The sequence below is a fragment of the Lepeophtheirus salmonis genome, chromosome 1 (genome assembly GCF_016086655.4).
Source record: "Lepeophtheirus salmonis chromosome 1, UVic_Lsal_1.4, whole genome shotgun sequence".
NCBI classification, from domain to species: domain Eukaryota; kingdom Metazoa; phylum Arthropoda; class Copepoda; order Siphonostomatoida; family Caligidae; genus Lepeophtheirus; species Lepeophtheirus salmonis.
In genome coordinates, this window is record NC_052131.2 from 19,252,745 (window position 1) to 19,273,569 (window position 20,825).

General features: G+C 31.9%; 2 protein-coding genes across 2 annotated transcripts; both read right to left on the bottom strand.

Moving 5' to 3' along the window:
- Positions 1-16,034: 16,034 nt before the first annotated feature.
- Positions 16,035-17,895, bottom strand: LOC121120091 (solute carrier family 35 member E1 homolog). The gene is made up of 2 exons (XM_040714931.2): positions 17,513-17,895; positions 16,035-17,431 (listed from the first exon to the last, which is right to left on the bottom strand). The coding sequence occupies exons 1-2, from the start codon at positions 17,788-17,790 to the stop codon at positions 16,633-16,635; spliced, it is 1,077 nt and encodes a 358-aa protein (XP_040570865.1). The 5' UTR covers positions 17,791-17,895; the 3' UTR covers positions 16,035-16,632.
- Positions 17,896-18,076: 181 nt separating this feature from the next.
- Positions 18,077-20,063, bottom strand: msl-3 (male-specific lethal 3). Its single transcript, XM_040714921.2, is given in 3 exon segments — positions 18,077-19,027; positions 19,029-19,229; positions 19,724-20,063. Coding segments are annotated over 3 exon segments (1,155 nt in total). The 5' UTR covers positions 19,928-20,063; the 3' UTR covers positions 18,077-18,277.
- Between the last annotated feature and the right edge of the window lie 762 nt (positions 20,064-20,825).

Sequence of the window (20,825 nt, forward strand, 5' to 3'; positions counted from 1 at the left end):
TTTTTTTATTATTATTATTTACATGTTCTCATTTATTAATGTTTCAATTGATTGGTTGATTTTAGCTTGGCGTAGAATCTAGGGGGGACAATGAAGGATCTCTTAGGGCTCTTCTTGTTTATAACAATAATATGTCTCATAGAAGGACTCTAATAAAGTTAGTTGAAGTAAGATAACCAACCTGTGTAGACTTCTTCAGGAATATTAGAAACAAATATGAGGTTATACTTTGTATAAAGGTTAATATAATTAATGAATTTAAATATAGTTTGAGCATACTAATAATGCAATTTTAAGTATGCCGTGATTCCTCACTTACAATGTTAATTCAATTGCAGATCTAGGGAAAAATAAGAGAATCATCAACTTTATCCGAGTCCAAGGAAAGTTTAATATTATTGCATTACAGGACACTAGTGTAAAACCTAGTATAGGGATTACTCCCTTTTCAAATACTTCAACGAAGACTTCCTTCAGAATAGGACTGAGAAGTTTTACTTGCGATTTGTAGAACTCAAACGGGGTACCGAGTGGCCTGGAGCCTTCATTTCTTTTAATAATTATTGATATAATATTCAATTTCTTCTTTCGTTAATTCCTTGTCCAAATCTTCTACTATACGAACTGGTAATACTTTTTTTTTTATCTTTTCCTTCTCACCGAGCAGAGGAATTAAGTTGTTTAACCAAAATAAACACATTTTCTCCTCAGAGCATTCCCACTGTAGTATGGAATATGTACTCCCATAAAAAGTAATCTCCCGTATAAATCCCATATGGAATAACTACTCCCCCAGTACTAATCCCAAATTGGATTTGTACTCCCCATACGAAATAAGTACTCCTCCTTCAAAAATTTGATAGTACAAATATACGGATTCTGGGAAGTCCTGGAGAGGAGGAAACGAAAAGACTAGTGGTGTATCGTTCGTGAACTAATTCAAGTGATTCAGTTCGTTCACTGAATGGAATCACAATTCCCAGCACTAGAAAAGACTGAGGAGAAGCAAATTATTTAATTAGTTGTTTTTTTATTATTACACTTATAATATCATATTAATATCAACAGGATGCAAAACACAAATTATATTAACAGGAAATTAACATTAAGAACATAGATTCTTTTGGAATGTAAGATCTTCTAAAAACTTTGAAAGACGACACAAATGTATTGGGTATATTATAGGTATGTTACAAAAGAGGGAGTGCTCGAATCTTTTTTCTCCCCGCGTATTAAGTTGCTGGAACGGTTGATCGATAAGAAGTTTCGTGAAACATAAAACGCTATAAATATATGTACATCTTTTAAATAATAAACTATATTGGCATTGAAAATATCAAGGAAAAGTCGCATTATACAGCTTCATTTAATAACTTAAAACCTCCGAATTGACTTCGACGTTTTGGGACAAAAATTAACCTTTTAAAAAATAATTTTTTTTTTTAAAGTAAGGAAGCTTGAACATTTTTCTATTCATTAGTGAAAAAAATACAAAAATTGATTGAGAGCATCAGTTTTTATGAGAATTTGAAATTTGTAGGTGCTTATAAACTATGAGAGGAGTTGCATGTTTGTGTTGCGCTCATTCTATTCCGATCACTGACCCTCGAACAAATCACATTTAAGAAAATGTAGGTTTCGTGATTCAAACTACGACAGTCCTCAATGGAGAAGGACATAATTTGAGTGAGATAATAATAAAAGACTCCGTACGTCATATTTAATACCCCAGTCTTAAGAAACCAGTTATTAGTACTTGCAATTCAAGGGAAGACGGATTAAATTTTCGAGCACGAATCTCCGGATTTCTCAGTGAATAGCCATTATATTTTAATGATTGAGGTATTTATTGGAAGAGACACTTCATACACAACGAAAGAGCCCCTTTTCAAATTCGCATTTTGACTTTTTTTAGACTTTTTAACATACATATATATTAGAAACAAATGTGAGGTTATACTTGGTATAAAGGTTCAGATAAATAATGAACTTAAATATAGTTCGAGCACTCCCATAATGCAATTTTAAGTATGTTGTCCATCCTCACTTATAATGTTAATTCAATTACGGACCTAGGAAGAAATAAGAGAATCGTCAACTTTATCCGAGTCTTAAAAATAATTAATATTATTGCATTACAGGACACTAGTGTGGAAGATACAGATAAGATTAGGAGTCTGTTCCCTCTCTATCACGAAGTTTTTAGTGCAAAAGCACAACGTCTGGCCTCACCAGGGTTGTAATTTGGTTCTGATGACCTCAAATTACTAGAGCTGCTAAGAGAGATGCTTAGGCTATGAGGGTTCAAGAAATAAGAAAAATGCTATTTGGGAGTTCAATTTGATAGACTTGTGCCTTCCCACAAATTTTGGTAAAAGCTCATTTTTAAAAACCATGGTTTCGAAGGAGTCAAATATTTAGGAGTCTTTTCAAAAGGAAGACAGAATCTCCTACCCAAAAGATAGATTCAGGACTTCAACTATGATAACTTAAAATTTTATGAAGGAGAGAAGTCTTCTCTAATAAAAACGGATTCCCAAAACTTATTAACAAAGGCATTTTAGTCCTATCTTCGTGGATTATATCAATTGTTGAATCTGAATGATAATTAGGCCTTCCCTTCCATAAATTCTCTGAATAGACGCTAGAAGTGTAGAAAAAACACATGAGTCCTAACATCTCGCAAACATAGAATGTCAGGTTTTAAATTCAATGAATATTTTATCAGACCATGTCTAACTCGTTTATCTCTTCGTCCCCTTTTATTCATTGACAAAATAGTAGAAAGTAGCATATTGGCCTTTAGGTCATAAGAGATATTCGGAGGAAAAAAGTAGGCTATTTTGCGCTGGAACTTATTAGTCCGAGACATTTTTGGTCTTCTTCATCTCGTTCGACGTTTGGCAATTATAGTTTGTGTACAAATTTTGAGTCATAGATCAATTATTATAATTTTTTTTTTTAAATATTGTCTAAATATAATGAGGCTTTATCAAAATTATTGCTTTACTACAAATAAATAAGCAAACTTATAAAAACAAAATTAGCTTCATCTTAAAAACTTTACGTGCTAAAATAAATATAAAGAAATATTTGGAATTAATGTCAAAAATACTATAAGATACACCCAAAATTATTTCTGATGAAAATTAAAGGTTGACCTGTGAATACGGGACTATTATCGTTCAGAGTAATATTTTACCCTTAAAAGAATCGACAAATTAAATGTAGGAATAATAAAACTTGTGTAAAATTGTTTTTATTGATTCTGTATCTTATTCTTAACTCGATACATTTCCATTTTTAGACTGAAAAATAATGAAAAACGATACTATTCTTTAGATCCTTATAAATTATTCATAATACATAATGATGTGGAATATCAAAGCTTATATAATAGAAAATATTCAATGAATAATTTTAAAAAAAGATCTAAAAAAATGTGCCTCTCCAATGATTTTTGTTCCATTTTGTATTTATCAAGTATTACCATTTTTATGGAGGGAGTGTTTTAGCAAATAGTCAACATTATCATCATATTTTTTCCGATATCAATCCCAAAAAACAAACAACTATTAAGTAAACAACATCCATGCCTAATGGTGCAAAACGTGTGTATTTTGGGTATGTTAAAAAAAGAAACCGAAAATCAACATGGTAACCATGACAATTTAAAAAATGTTTTGCAGGAGAGCAGCTTAGCTTTCATGACGTTTCATTAGATCAGTTTCACTCAACTGTGACAAGGGAGGAGGAGGAGAAGGCAATAAACAAGGATATTGGGGGAAAATACTCCAATGTCGATCCTCAATTCTACACTGAGTCCAACAAGGACTTATAATTATAACTAAAGGTTACTCCTTGTCTATTATGGCCACTCACGAATGCTCAATTAGGTTTTGAATATAATTGAACGTAGTAGAAAATAAAGTTCACTAATCAAGAGCTAAATAATAAAGACACCAGCTGAGGAAAAGAATATTCACTCTTCAAACTACCGATTTCAAAAACAAAACAGAGCAGCAAAAAAATACAGACGATTTACATCACTACTCATGGCCTATTGCATTAGTTCACTCAAACTTAAAGTATCTTTCAAAGCCAATAATCGTTTGCTAATCAGTGGTGGCTTATCAATAGCACTGTGGAACTGCAGCACCTCCTATTTATTTTTATGTACACATTTTTGTTAATATATATTGTTATACATGAACATATTAAAGTTGGACTAATAGTAAATAGTCCTTAAATTTACAATTATTGCACATCCTCTCATTTCTACAACAAATAAAGCTAACAATATCTGTAGCAGTGTATAAAACTGTTCCGATTTTAAATGTATGTGATAGCCAAACCGTGAGGACAAGAGAAGGGAGAGTACTGCAAATCCCAAAGTGTCTGCCTCGTTGTTGTTGATGAAAATAATTTATCACTGTTTTGCAATTCGCCAAAGCTTAATTATTGTTTATTGGTTTAGAGGTACAATTAAAGCTCTAATTGTGTATTTTTTATTCATAGAAACTTCATATAACATGATAATTGTTGTTATTTTTCAGAATCCCATAAACAGTTTGAAATTGCATTAGGTCTAGGCCATCAGAAAAAAAAATAGCTCAAGAACATAATTTTGTGCAGTTGTCTCTGCATGAGAAAGTAACTATTAAAAGACTTGGTTGTCTTTTACCAGAATTGTATATATCTCGGCCAGGAATTAACAACAACAAGAAGTATATTTGTACCTTCAATTTGGAATGGTATCAAAAGAAACAATGGCTCTGTGGTTGTGAAGTGAAGAACGTGATATTTTGCTGTTTGGAGTTGATTCAACAAGGTCAAAAGACCGCTTTACAAATATATACAAAATGAAAGAAAAAAAACAAAAACATGGAAAGTCAAAGAAGCAAATTGATAATGAGATTTCACTGTCTCTTCTTGGCACTGTAAATATTAAAACAAGACTTAGTGAGGCCTACAAACTCTCTCAGTAATTGAACATAATAAACTGCAAAATTTTGTACAAAACTACATAAAATTTTGTGAAAATTGTACTCGGACATCAATGTTAGAATTACTAATGAGATGTATTTCTTTCAATCAGCATACCTACACCAAGTACAATGTATTGGAAACTTCTTGAAGCTGATGTTTTAAATGTTTTATCCCGGAATGTATTTAGTTTTATGTGGAAATGATCTCAAAATCGATATACGTAACATTTGGTTTACAATGTAGACTCTACATATCCCGTATCTTACTTAAATGTATCTTGACCTGGAACATTCTCTAATCCAGCCTTTTTGGAACCTGAAATTAAAAAGCATATTCCCGCTTTACTCTGTTCCTCATACCCTCTTGATCTAGAGAGGGATGATTGGACAAGTTCTGCAGCTGTTATCGAAACTTTTATTGTTTTAGGTAATATATTATCCCCAATTACGATCCCAGTATCATCTAAAATTATCTCTATCAACTTGTCAGAACACAATTTTTCGAGATGTGAATTTTTCTTTCTTTACACATTCACTGAGACTACGTAGTAATTGAAATATGTGCTCTGCTCTTTATCTGATTTGTTTTTTGTCAGCTTTTCAAGGAGTTCATAGTTTCTAGTACTTTGTAGCTCAATATGCATTTTATAAAAGTGAGATAAAGTTGTTATAAATACGATTACACGATCTAAATTTTTTACAAGCAACTTTAAAACCAGCTGAGCTTTAAGCCTAAACATAGTTTTTTCTGATATTTTCATATTTTATTCGTACTAATGATGTACTTCTTGATGAAGATTGCTTTTTAGGTGTAACATATCTGGTTTCAATTTCCAATGGTTGAAAATCCTCATCACCATCTGCATCGTTGTTACCCTTATTCCATTATAGCTTCACTGATTTCGCTCTTGCCTTTGAAACTTTTTCTGCACTTCTTTTCTAGGCTCTTATGTCTCTCTTTCTCTTGCTTAATGTCCTTGAAGTCATAGTTTTGTCTAGTAATGGAGGACGTCCTCTATTATGTTCTTCTCCACAAGATGAGTTTGATTCAACTTTTAATATAGAAACTATCGATGCCTCGATTTTTCTTTCCTTCTCGTCAAGCTGACCATATTCTCCAGGCATTCTACAAGATCCTGAGTTGTGGGTTTTCTTGCGTTGAATTTTGCTACTCAAAATTAAACAGGAAACTTAATATTTCAATCATTGTTCCTACTCTAGTAATAATTTTTATAATATTGGAATTCTTTATTTCCTTAAAATACCTACAGATATATATTATAGCTTTCATCTCAGTCACATTAAATGAATACAAGTAGAGTTTTTATAATTATATTAAAGGGATACAGTCATAATTGTTAATAAATTAATACACATGAAATCAATTACATGTTGCATGTTTTAACTTGTAGGCTACATATTTTTTATAGTACTTTATATTTAATATTAACATTACTTATCCAAAGTCAGGTTCGAAGTTTTGAAGCCAATGGGTACAGATTGAAGTTGTTTGATGGTACTACTCTAAGGATGCAGTAATATATCATATGTCCAGCTTGTCTTCTCTACTACAAAAAGTAGCCAAAGGTTAAACATTAGGATCTATCTATAATCTTGGAATATTCCTTATAAGAAAAGTTTCCTCCCCAAAAACATACTTTCTGGTTAATCATCAATAAGCTCTTATGACAACAAACATGTGATTGCAAAAAATATCATGCGTTCCAAAACATAGATATTCTGCTAAAAATTGAGTTTCTGTTGCTTTGTAAAAAAAAATAATAAATATTAAGCAGTTTGACTCATATTGGGTATCTTTTTCATAATGAAGTATATCTTAGGCATAATCGATTAACTTTTCGCTAATATTGCTTATTCCTACTTTTTAACGCGGTCACTTAATTCAAAATTTTGCCTAAAATTTTATAATGCGTAAATCGTAAAAAAAAATCGGAAATACTATACCTGGTAAAATAAAATTAAACACACCAGCCTAAAAAATAATATTTCAGGTAAAAAATATTAAATTTTCATGTATATGGCTCCTAACGTTTTTATGTGCAATTCATTTTAATGACAGACTATATATTTTTCACACGTCAATAAAATTATGGGGTAGGGATAATATTTTTATACATGTTTTAATGTTCTATACAAGAAATAGTATACTATATCAATTTAAAGCTTATTAAATTTCCAATAAAATGATAGCTAAATCAAACCTGTAGGTATTACTTATCAGTTCCTAAATCCAAGAGTTCATCAAAAAGTGTAAATTGTCGTTTCCCGTTTGTTACTTCAGTCATATTTTTTAAACGACCATTGCCCAAAAGTTATGGAAGAAACAACTGAACAAACAGTTTTATTTTAAATTTCTCCCTACTATCTATCATTTTAATATAAAGAATGGTCTTTTAAAATGTACATTGTACATTCTATAGGTATATCTAATTGGGATTTTAGCATTTTTGTCACGCAGAAACAGTCATTTTGGGTAGGAATTGTTTAAAAGTTCAAATTTATCGGCTAAACGACACAAAATACAGTATTGAAACTTAAAAATCATAATCAAAGGACATATTTACCTTAGAAAATACTTATTAAACAATTCTCAATGCTTATTTTCTACCTTAAATATTTCTTCACACATTTGGCAGTGAAACCAGGGTCAAATCTTCAACCATGTAATATTAAATAATAACATTTTTCGTTACTTATGCTAATGAATTGAAGAAATCTCAACGGAAAAAAGGGAAGGTAAAAAATGTATGAAAATGAGATAGTTGTAACAAATTAAAGAAAATACAAAAATAGAGTTTTTTTCTACAATAAACTTATGAAATAAAATAAGTCTAAATAAGATATCAGTCACAAAGCTTATATTGAGTACTAATTAATAGGGATCAGAAAAATGTGTTAAGGTTCTTAGCAAAATATGTTAGTTGTTTTTTATTATTTTTTTAGACTTGGTCTTTTTTTTTACCCATTACATACTTTACAATAAATAGTCAATTAATAATTAAATAAATATCTGTCTCAATTTTAGAAATTCTATAAAAGTATGAAGTATTCATTAAAAAAAATGAAAAAAAATCCATAACAGATTTTTTTAAAAATAACATCAGCAACATATTTAAAAAGTGGACACAAATACTCAGAAAACGTTGAAAGTTATAATAAAAATTACGGTAATAAAAATTTTTCCAAAGCTACAAACTATTTGAAGGACGATGATGCTTTCCAAAATTACTAGCAATATGCTTAAAAATTTTCAGATCTCGTTCTTATTCAGAGAGTCTGAACCTCACTATGTCAGAGGAAAATGATCATAACTGTCCATAGACTCTCAATATTTTGATACTAAAAACAAAGTACCTTGCTGTGGCATCTATTAAATCGTTCTAAAAAATTTACTCTGATCGGCTCTTTCAAAGTTAGTTTTTTGGCAATATATGTCTTAGAATTTAAGAGTCCAAAGTAAAGTGACTTGCTTTTTGGAGGCAAGTTCCTTCTCATAGGTAGTCCAAACGAATAATGGCTGATAGGTAACTTGAATTTGTATTTATTAGACTCTTAATATTTAGAGATATAAATAGTCTAATTATTTCAAAGCACTCAGCGAATGTGTGGCTGCCCGAATCATACATCTTCCAGCAGACTTTGCACATATCATACAATTAAATGCATCCTGCCGAAATCTGTAATGAAGTCGTAACCATTCAAGATTCCACACGTGGATCTTAGTATTCGTTTGGTCCAAATTTCCGGGAGTTTTTAGTACCCTTATATATTCTTTGGGCACCTTTACTGGTTTGGCTAATATAGATTCCTTTTTATTTCACTGGCCAAGGTGCAGGAGCTTTGTACCACTTGACGCATCTCATTAACGGATATAAAACTTTCCCAATGATAAACTATTGTCTAAGAAGGCGTCATGGACAAAGATAGTATTTTTCTCCAATGCTTGCCACTCCAAAAGTCTTGCACCTTCCCGTTGTTTGAAGAAGGGCTTCCTTTTATAATTTTTGTTGATGATATCCACTGTGGAACTCGAGAACCTCTACACATAATTCTCCCTGCTATAGCTAATGATTCTAATAAACAAATAATATGATTGTTTGAAAAAATTGTACCAAACAAAATCCGTTGAAGGCCTCCTTTTGAAGATATATGTCATTTCCATTCAGCATCTCGACTTTTTATGAAATCAATTAATATATTTTTATCAATTTTTGTCCCAACTTTTTCCAACAAAACTAGGTCATCTCCTAAGTACTTCTTCGGTCATTTGAGAGCAGAAGCAGATATCATTTGATATCCGTTATATAATATAGCTCTTATTGAATCTATGGCGGAAAAGTTTTTCTAGTCAGGACTATTCTTCATTTAAAATTAATTCCACAATTTTGGATTTGATGCCGCTTTATATCCAATTAAAGGAACTTCCTGGGTATTGTAAAGGTTAATGCATTTATGGAGGTTCAAATCGCTCCAATCATGCATTTTGTCCATGCAATTTGTACCAATTTTTCCCGGAAACTCCTTTTTTCACTTCTAATCCGAATATTGAAGCTCCTTCATTAGTAAATCAGACCCCACCTACGACTTTTCCTATGGCATCCATGAACCCAATGGAAGTCTTATTATTATTTATTTTGAGACCAGTTCTGAACCAAAAATATTGAAACACTTCAATAAATTTCTGTAAGTTCGTTAAGAGAGGCATTGAAAATGAGAGGAGACACGGGACAGCCTGACGCTTACTGCTAATTATTTTGATCTCCTTTCCTTCAAGATTGCTTAACGTGACGGTCGATTTTCCGTTATATAATATAGCTCTTATTGAATTAAATTACTTATCTAGAAGATTTTTTTTTCCTTCTCTTATGCCATATCTATGTTTTATAGAGTCAAAAGCATTGGAAAAGTCAATGGAGATCAAGGTTATACAAGATCCTTTTTCAGTCAATGCTTCAATTGTAACTTGGATATTCCATGAAATATCTTATATTCTCCTTCCTTTTAAAAAAAACCCTTTGGCTCAATACCAAGCTTTGTGTTCAAAATAAGCTGAATCTGTTAGAGCCTGCTAGAATTATATATGCAACATTTAATATTGTTATTGCCCTCCAATGGCTGAAATCGGTGCCGTTACGCTTTTTTGGAAACATGTCTATTCTCTCTCTAGTAAAAGGCTTTGGTAACTGTCTCAATTTTTCCATCAATTTTTCCAAAAACAAGGAGATGAGGAGCTTTTTTTTTTTTTTTTTTTTTTTTTTTTTTTTTTTTTTTTTTTTTTTTTTTTTTTTGCCAGGTCTTTCCACTAATAACATTTGGTCCACTACCTTTATCTGCCTTAGATATTGGCTTAAATATTATTATATCATATTTTCCTCCAAAAACACGCCAAAACTCATTGAAAGCAGGTTGTTACCTTCCATTTCACTGGATCGAGTTTCAATAAAAAAGATGTTACCCTGGCTTTTAAGGAAATTACAATTGCTGTTCATAAGTCCAGGTTGATAGTCACCCGCATAACATCAGGTATAGGTTCTTGAAATCAAGGTTTAGAAGGAGTTTGGAATTTAATAAATGGGAATAAAATCCTGAATATAATTCTTAATCCCGTCTCTTCCTTGAAGGATCTTTTTATGTTACATAAGCATCTTACTAATGGACGAGATATCACACTGGCGACATACATAGCCTTTACTTATAAACCCCCTCATCTACGATAGTATTATAGCGTTCCAAGATTTAATGTTATTCCAAAGAGATCGGGAGCTCAAATTCCAGCCTTGTCTTTCTCCAAAGAGTATTATTAATCTTGGAAATTTTGAAAAGATGAAGGTTTAATTTTCTTCAGGCCTTCTCAGTCATACAACTGGAAGTGCAATAAGATTTTTGTTTCATAAATTCGATCATTCGGGATCTTATTTAACGCCTGCTTGGTTTGATAGCAAGTTTCATTTAATGACATCAAAAAACTTAGGAACATCGCTAAGTAAGACCAACAAAAAAGTTTGATTCGGTCGGGATTTTCTTGCAAAATTTTTGCAAATTAGTTAGTTCTATAGGAATCGGAAACAAAAATGAAAGTACTTGGAAGCTAGTACAAATAGAAATGATACTTTCTACCAAATGCTAAATTGAGGTGCCCAACTTCTTATTATCTCAAGCAAGTTTTTCTTTCGTATTGCAATCTAGATTTATTCAAGACTGTGTTGAGAATATATTTGCCCAAGTACAAATATAAAAATCAAACACATTCTCCTATGGAACTAAAAAAAACCTTGAAAATTGTTGCTCTAACACAAGTACCAGCCTTGTAAGCGTTCCGCTATTTTGGCATTTTTTCGTTCAGCGTTCATCGTTCAGCCATTATTTTCGTTCCGTTCGATGTTCCAAGGTAGTACCAGCCTTGTACAGTATACATACATACACTAGCGCGCTCGTTAAATGAAGCTCTATAGTTGTTGTTTTTTCTGATAAAAAAGCTGGATACTCCAAATGAGATTGCTAAATTAAATTGAATATAGAAAAAAAAAAAAAAAAGCATTCTACTTTGAACACTTTCATGTATATCTGGCGCGCTAAAGGTTTTTATGTTTCTAAAATATTTATGGGAATCATTAAAAAAATTAATCAAGCTCAAGTTCAAAACACTAATAGGCAATAGCCGACTAATAGCTAACAATTACAATATTTTATTTTCACAGAAGTAGAATAGTTATGTCCGTTGTGATTCAATCATATCGATCTTCTCTTAATCCCATATGTAAATATACATTAATTAAGTCATAATTAATGTTTATAATCTATTATATATAACTTATGACCAACATATTTTGCATATTGGTAGCACGTTAATCCAAAGGGAAGCTAGAATAATTTTTCTCAAAATTGAATATAAAATACATTTTCCAACAAATTATAATTAATTTTAATGAACAAATGATTCTGATTAATCCTTTGGAGGCACCGCTAATTTTACTTGAAGTAGCCAAAATTAACCGCCACATTTATAGAATAAAGAAATTATATTTCTAAGACAATATTAGGCCAAATTAAGTCAGATAGGTAAAACAGAGTTTTTAAACTACAGTTAACAATCTCGGGTATTTCGTTCATCCCTGAAATTTCCCTTTAATTGACCGTAATATTTCTTTGAAATATTTCAATCATTTTATAAATATAAATGATTGAACCTTTGTACATATGATTGGTGTATTTTTTATAAAAATAAATAGTGTTTTTTTAACTAAGCCCCGAAATGTAGGCGACCTTGAAAAAATATATTGCAGCCAAGATTAATAGAAATACTAATAACCTTGATTGCAACCAGTAACGCTAAACATATTATGTATAATTTAACTCAAATTTCCACACAAAGTGAAGTACTTTGAATCCATAAGAAAAATTACAGACAAAAATAAAAAACAAAAAGCGTGAGAATGTGTTTCATTGAGTACAAGATAAATTAAATTATTACTCCGTAAAAGGGAAATAAATAATAGTTGTGTACTTTTTAGAGTGGTTAATTCACATATACATGAATATTAATATCAGGGGCGTTTGCAGGGGGGGAGGCTTTAGGTTCCTCCCCAATTTCAAAAATTGCCCCTGAATTTGCATAATCGTGTTTCTAAGATACTTATCCCGTGGACAACATCAACCCTTCCGAATTCCTTCACTTATTTGGATGGTTATTATTTACGTAAAACATTTCAGTCATTCTCATTGTGATGAATGCAATTCATTCTATATTGATGAAGAAAAGTCGACAAGTTATTGGGACAGTCTGATATCCTTACAAAATTAAGTTTTCAAATGACCTAGTTGAATGCTCTAAATTTTTCCGGATGAATTTTCAAACGTGAAAATCCTTTTTAGATCAATGATCAAAGATTTAAAAAAAGATGACAAAAATTGAAAAATCTATTAACGAAGTAGCTATTGGAAATTTAAAGTTGTCTGCAGAAATTCATAAATGCCATGACATAGTTAATTTCCTTATTAGTAGCTATATTCGTATGCGGGTGCACATGCATTTACGAGAACAAACCAAAATTATAAAAGAGGGTTAAAATTGTTACACATCGTTTTTTATTAGTCGTAGTATATTCATGAGAGAATCATCAAAATAAATATTTTCCTAAAAAAATTGATTATTTTAGTATCATCGTATTATGTTTTTACAAAAAATCTTTGAGACACATTTTGTATTGCTAATGAAGATGAAGATACACTTAGCAAGTCACTTCATCTGAAAGAATGTTTATTGTCTGACTGTAGATTTTGTGTCGCCACAATTTCATATATTGCAGGATATTGTGTCTTCACCGTACATAAAAATATGAAATGTGGAATTTGTAAGTCAGCACTGTTTAACAGTGAGGATGTTCCTTGCTCTAATTCAAATTTAATATCATATAAGGATTATTGCACTAACACTACAAAGAAAGGCTTAATATTGCCGTCTGGCTCGATGTTCCGTCTTCTCTTCCTTTGCGAGAGGATATTTAGGACATACAGTGGCTCACTTTCCAGCATCGATGTCTACAAAAAACTTATAATTGAAGTCCTAACGAATATCGATATGAATAAAATATTCGGAAAGTTATCGACACATGCCCTGGAAACTTCAGAAGGTGTCGATAATCACTACCTCACATTGGTACATTTGATTTCAAAAAAATATATGATCCTTCGTAACAAAACTGTTGTAAAAGACTTGGTAATTAGGTGTAAAATTTAAAAAGATGGGGATGCACTTCATAGGTCCAGAATTTTTCAAAATATATAATACTTTATATAATTTCAAGATATTTTTTATAAATCATATGATCAATCAGTTAGTAAATATAGGTAAAAAAGTTCTTATTTAAAAAGCGATCTTAATTATTTAACACTAAGATTCTAGTAAGATGACCAAAAATGTAAATTCTATGAACCCTTCAATTATTGCTCAAGATAAAAGAATAAAAGTAATCATTTTATTGTCTTCAATTTAATTAAATTACATTCATATCTTCATTCCACGAGCATTCTGCTCTACTAGAAATATATTGTATAAAATTCATATAATATATGAATAAGGTCATATCTCTGGACTAGGTATATAACAGGGCTGCGGAGTCAGTAAATAAAATGCCCCACTCCGACTCCATTATTTTGAATGTCGCCGACTCCGATTCCAACACACAATTTAGACTTCAGATCAGCCAAAATGTTGCAAATGTCGAATAAACGACTCAAGATATTTGAGGAACAAATATGGTTCACTTCGATGTTACATAAAGCGGAACCATTGGCGAAAATCTAGTAAGAAAAATCGTTCTCCACTTTCCAGCCATATAAAATGGTAGAAACAAGATCGTCTTTATATAGAGCAAAATAAATTGTGTATTCTTCATTCGATATTTCCTGAATGCCTTCTGGAAAGCATGATCTATCCAGCTTCTCTATTCTTAATTTTTGTGATTACATCTTTTTTTTTAAATTGGCGAATTCGATTATTAAGTCGACTTTTATCTCGTTCACATCTGTAAAAAAAATATTAATGGTATTTGTGAAGTTTCTGAAATTTCCTAGTAAATAATATATTACTATTTTTATTTCTAATGTACATAAAATAAATTGAAAAATTGTTTTAAGGCATTACGTATTATTTGAAGAAGCTAATTTAGTCGGTATTTCAGGAACTTTCTGAAACATCAGAAAATATTGTTGGAACAGCATTTATTTTGAGTCTTCTTCCTTGGATAAGTCCACGTCTTTGGTTTCGAAAAGAATTTGTATCACTTATAAAATCTTTCTCCGAAAAATGCATACTACAAATTCTTGAATTATGATTTGGCTTCTAATTACTATAATCCATTGCTTTAGAACTCAGGATCTTTAGGCAATTTATGGAGAGAATAATTTTCTCTCATTGAATCCTCAAGTTGTATTATTAACTATACTCTATTTTTGTAAATGTTTTATTTGTTTATCATATATATGTAATTATAAGTATTTACTTTATGCTGACAAACTGTAATAAAAAATAAAATAAATGCTTGAATATAACAAATGACAATTTTTACATGTTCTCTCCTGTTGTATCATGTCTCCTCCTAGTGTATCAAGTACCCTACTTTTGGCTAGTTTCGAAAACACCAATAAATGGCTATTAATTACTGCACTACATAAAAAATAATTTGACATAGGTAACTATCTATGTCATGTTGCACGGGCTTTGAATTATCTTTTAAATTGTGAAACTTATGACACCTTAAAAAAAAAGATTTTGTAATATTTATCCTCACTCCCCCCTATATATTCGCCCCGATACGGCCTTTGAAATAAAATTTATGCACTGCTCAATTGTATTGTGATGATTCATTTAGGCTACTTAAGTACAACTTAAAGTACTTTCAAAAAGATAATAAGAATAGTTTTGTGGATAGAAATTGAGGATAATTCTTCGAAGAATACATATGTAATCCACTCTCTATTTTGAGAAAAATATATTTATCTATACATATAAGCAATAAAAATAATTCAATCATTTGAAAAATAGAAATCGATATAAGTCAATCGATGAAATATAAAGATCTTTTTTTAAAGGCCGCTTGGGAAAATAATAAAAAGGTCTTTAGAACCTCTAAAAAAAATTATACAATAGTAAATATATGTTGTGTTAAATTATATAGGCTACGTGTCAAACTAGCTCCAAGTGTTGAAGCCAAAAAAAAAAAAAGTATTGAAAACGTCCACAGCTTACTTTTTCATTCCTTTCAAAAAATATATAGTATTCAATTATCTTATAAATGTCAATTATTTATACAAAATAATTATATATGGAAATATGTTTAAAAACAGTTTACATATTGTTTGAAAAATATTTGAATATATGAAAACTAGGCCCTCACTTGTCCTAATAGGTATCAATTTACATTGTAATAGATGTAAATTGTAATTGTAGAAATTAAAATGGAAAGGATCCTATTCATGACCAACCTAACACGAACTTGTCATACAAAACCAAGATCCCACATAAAATTACTTACACATATATATAATTTTATTCCAAATGTGTTTTTTTCATACATGTTTAAATTAAATGTCACAGAAGTGATTCGTAATAAAAATATTATCATTAAAGAGGGTAAAAATAATTGAGAATCATTCTCATTACAAATAAAATATTATCTTTATAAATAGCATAACAACTTTACTATAAAATAGATGTTTAATAATAATTACAGAGAAACAATTTGAAGATATATTGATTATAACAAGTCCATTATAAGATGTATTGGTATGATACATATAATTTGTCTAGAATTTCTTTAAAAAAGGATACATTAAATATAATTAGACTCGTTTTGCTCTAGATTAAATAATTATACATAGAAGTGAAAAAATTGAATATTTTTACACCTTATCAGATTCACATGGTCTATTTAACATATGCTTCTGTTCGAAAAGCACCCGTAATACTTTTATTCTATAAAAGTAATTCATTTGGAGGAAGGATAGAAATAAGTAATTTCATTTCATTTAAAGAGCCCCTCCAATATGAAATGAATACACTTAATTTGAAGACAAAAATATAATATATAATGAAAAAATAAATTATCACAAGAGAAGGCTTTCATTATAAGGGTTGATAACCATTCGAGATGAATTTATGTGATCTTGATTTAAGTTGATTTACATCAGAATCGTAGACTTGCCATAGAGAATGGCTTAAAGGTCTAATGGACGGATGACCTGAACCACGTGTGGGTAATGTTTCTTTTGCTCTGTTTTCATCATATTTAGCTTTGTTATAGAAAAATACACCAAATATCGCAAATAACATCCCTCCGAGATTTGTACTTGTGATTGGATTCTTCAACATAAGAAGTGAAATGGAAATAATAGAAATTCTTTTGGTTACATTTGCCACAGCATATGTTAAGGGCGCAACTAATTTAAGAATACTGAGGGCAAAAATACTTTGAAGCCAATTGAAAAAACCATCAAGAGCTAACAAAAATGCAATAGACGAAAAATTTACATTTTCATCGTAGTATACTGCCAAAATGCTGAAAAAATCATAGTAGAACCAAAAAGGTAAAAACATGAAAAGAGATAATTGCCCAATTACAAGAACAAGTCTGAGTTGATGAACTCCAGATTCCTTAAGAACTTGTTTTGAATAAATGTTAATGAGACTGAATCCTGCAGTAGCAACCAATGCGCATATTAAGCCCAATGGATGGAAAGAAGCCTCAGTCAGCGTTGCAATAGCTACTCCACCAATAATGGGCAATAGACTAAAATACACTTTCCATCCGTGTTTCTCACCAAACAAAATTCGTGCTATTATAACGGTGAAGAAAGGCATAGTAGCTTTCACAGTGTGAGCATAGGATACAGGAACTTTCCATATACTAATGTGAGACATTACACTGTAAAATGCAAAAAAAAAATGGATTAAGAAAACATAAGACATCTTCTTGATTGACATCTAAACTAAATTAATTTTCTACCTGAATAAAAACTTGGCGAATGCAAGTGGAACAATTAGTTTCAAATAATACTTCCAAGTTACAGAAAAGGACCTCACATTAAGTAAAACCATGAGAGGCCGCGAGTAAAGGGTTATGCTAAGGAGTTGCACCATCGTTAAACTCATAGGGTGAGGAAATTCACTTAGTATCCATTTTCCGATAACCCCATTGGCAGAGCTAACCGAGTACCATCCTCCACAAAGAAGAAGAATCCTAAGGCAATTTCGGATATCCCCATAGGAAGGAGACGAACTCATCTTCCTTCTAGACTCCGTCTAATCCCTACGCGTGGCAACTCTAGTGACGTTACTATTGTTACCTTTCTACTTGCATTTGACGCGTACTCCACAATAAAGAAAAAGAGTACGCCTTCCTAAATAACTACACAAAATATTTTATGCACGAATGTTATATTTCCCTTCCTGTCTATTTCAAAATAAATGTTTTTCAAGACGCGTCTTGGACTCATTAGATCGTCTCTTTGGAGGGACTTTTATTCTTTAGAGGAGGATAAGGCATAATAACGATAAGGGTTAAACTATGTTACATTCTTCATAATCGCATTTAATTGAAATGAATAAACTAACAAATAAATATTAAAACGAATATCCAGGATAAAACTTCAAATAATAATAACGTACATTTAAAATGCATCGACATAAGATCACAGCTATGTAATTCCAAATCCCAAGAGAAAAAACAACTAAATCTAAATAATAGTTAAAAATGATTATGATTATAAATCTATGAAGTTGTCGATGAAGAGAGGGAGTACATATCCTGGGAGAAATATTCTGGGTGTGATGCTAAATAGTCCATTAGCGAGGATATTTGCCTCTGTAGTACTTTGAGTCTTGGGAGTGGGAGATTCATTTTCTTCAGAATTTCCGGCAATTTTACAAGGAGGCGAAGGAGATAAACAGGACCGTACATAAGAGAGGGAAGTGGAGGAGATTCATCATAGAGTGTATCAGGCAGTAATTTCCAACCCTCAAGAGAGTCTGTCACACATTTGAAAATGTATTTCTTATTGCTTGATGAACATGATGGAAGGCTTCCTACAGAGTTAGTAGGAGTGGAACGTCCAGACGAGGACGAGCGATCCGTGCTCGGTCTTCGAGAAGAATTAGGTACAGGTAGTTTGAGTGAAGGAAGTCTAGGCGAGCATACTGACACACAAACCTCACTTTCTTTTTCGTAGAGTAAAATATTATTTAAATTATAGTCTAAAATAATACGAAGCCCCTCAGCCATCTCTTTACAGAGATCGATTGCACTTTGAATGGATTCAAGCTCAGTCGCAACGAGGGATTCTCTTTGAGTAACAGGAAGGAGATTATGTCTGCCTAAAGACCTTTCAGCATGTATAACTTTCCTTTCGGCGAAGTTCCGGACGTATTGTTCTAGCACTCTCACTACAGGGCAAACTGAAGGGACAATAGGAAGAAAGCCTTGTTCATTTACATAGGACATATCAGTTTCAAGTATTTTTTTTACAAGGCTCGGATATTCTAATCGAAAAATCTTCACGCTTTGGTCTTTTCCGTGGAGGGTGAAAGTCACTGTTACCGTTGGAATGAAGAGCACTTCGGAGGACACGTTTCCTTGAAGGACTTTTTTTCCTATTTTCAGGAGAGCCTTTCTTCGAAACATTTTGAGCGAGAGACCTTTGAAGAATTCGGTTTGCAGGATTGTCCTGTAAATTAAAAAAAAAGAGCAAATTATGTAATCATGACTTGAGAAGTCATGCAAAAATATGAAGCAAAGACTAAATGAAAAGAAGAAAATATTTAATAGCTTGACACTTTATTCTTATTAAAATATAATTTAATTGTAGTTGACATAATATCGTAGCTACATATGTAACAATTGAATTTAGAGTGATTGTATAATTGTTCATCAGAGAAAAAGACTGCACAAAGAATCTCATGAATTATTATTAATCAGTCAATATTATGACAATTGTTAATTACTCAAGCTTGGAATGCATGTCAGTCAGGACATATCAGGTTATATCATAACTTGAGTAATGTCAAAATGATGGGAAATATTAATAAAACGGAGATTTGTAAAGGAATCAACTCCATCCCAGTTATACTCGTTAGGGGACAATTTGACAAGATGCACTACATTGTGATGGGATGCATCATTTGAGGGTGGGAGAACAGGAGGGAACAAAGAGAAAGAGACCTTAAGTAGAAACTCTTGAGTAACTCGGCGATCCCAAGAGGAATTCCATCCACGGAAATGTACTAAATACTCTCCATCCTCAATTTCCAAAATCTTAGCGTTGTAAATCACTTTGACTTTGCATGGATCGGGTTCATAGCATAGAACCCACTCATTGGGTTGAAAAATCCCTATGTTTGCTGATCCTGAAGATTTCGTTTCCATTGATTAGAGAGTCGATGTTTGAGGACAGAGAAAGAAGGCAAGGAGCAGCTCGTTCAAGCAGATAGAGTCCGATCTCTCGACCATAACACTTGGAATCCGCTGGACAATGCTTCAAAAAAGAGTTGAGAGTGGAAGAGCCAAGAGCCAAGAGGGCTTTGCTTTGTTATTGTTATGAGATTCAATTCTTCGGGACGAGCCAAAGAGAAAGAGAAGCAAGAGGGAGGAGCCAAAGAGAGAGAGAGAGAGAGAGAGAGACAGGCCTACCACTCACTCACACCAACTGCATCTCGTACTCATCTGCACAGCCTCAGATTCCTTTTCAAATCCAAACATTGAATCCCGATGCCCCATGCCAATTCAAAATTCACTTTCATGGCGCAAATATATATTATAATCTCATCCATACTCGCATGGATTATAACTATAAGAGACATTCCGACTCAAGGGTGAGTGCCGCTCCTCTTCTCCCTTCCCAACAATGGAGATTACCCTGCAGCTTGTCATGGAAGGAGATGTCGTGAAGACTCCTCAGGAGCTTTTCCAAGATGGGATTGGAATGAGATGAAAGTAAAAGAAAGTATTTAAGAGCTAAGGAGTACATTACCATGAAATGTTGAAGGGACTCTGTGTGGATCTGGTGTGAAATTGGAGTAAATAGGAATGTGTGACGGCGACGGTATCCCAAGCTTTTCCATGAAGTTCCTTTTAGTCAGTTGCATCACTAATCAGAATCAGAAAGGTAGAGCCAAAGAAAAGAGAAAATAAAAGAAGAAGAGCGCGGTCGCAGAGGCCGGAGCCATGTTGCTGAGATTTCCTCTCTCTTTTCATTCCTTTCTGTCTTTGTACCTGTCTCTATGCTTCAACTCTTCCTTTCTTTTAAGCTTTAAAACAAAGTCTA

Bases quoted from the DNA above. Each gene is read 5' to 3' on its own strand.
- LOC121120091 (XM_040714931.2), bottom strand. From the start codon at position 17,790: ATGAGTTCGTCTCCTTCCTATGGGGATATCCGAAATTGCCTTAGGATT. The intron at 17,432-17,512 runs GTAGAAAATTAA...TGCATTTTACAG, and splicing joins TTCGCCAAGTTTTTATTCAG to TGTAATGTCTCACATTAGTA.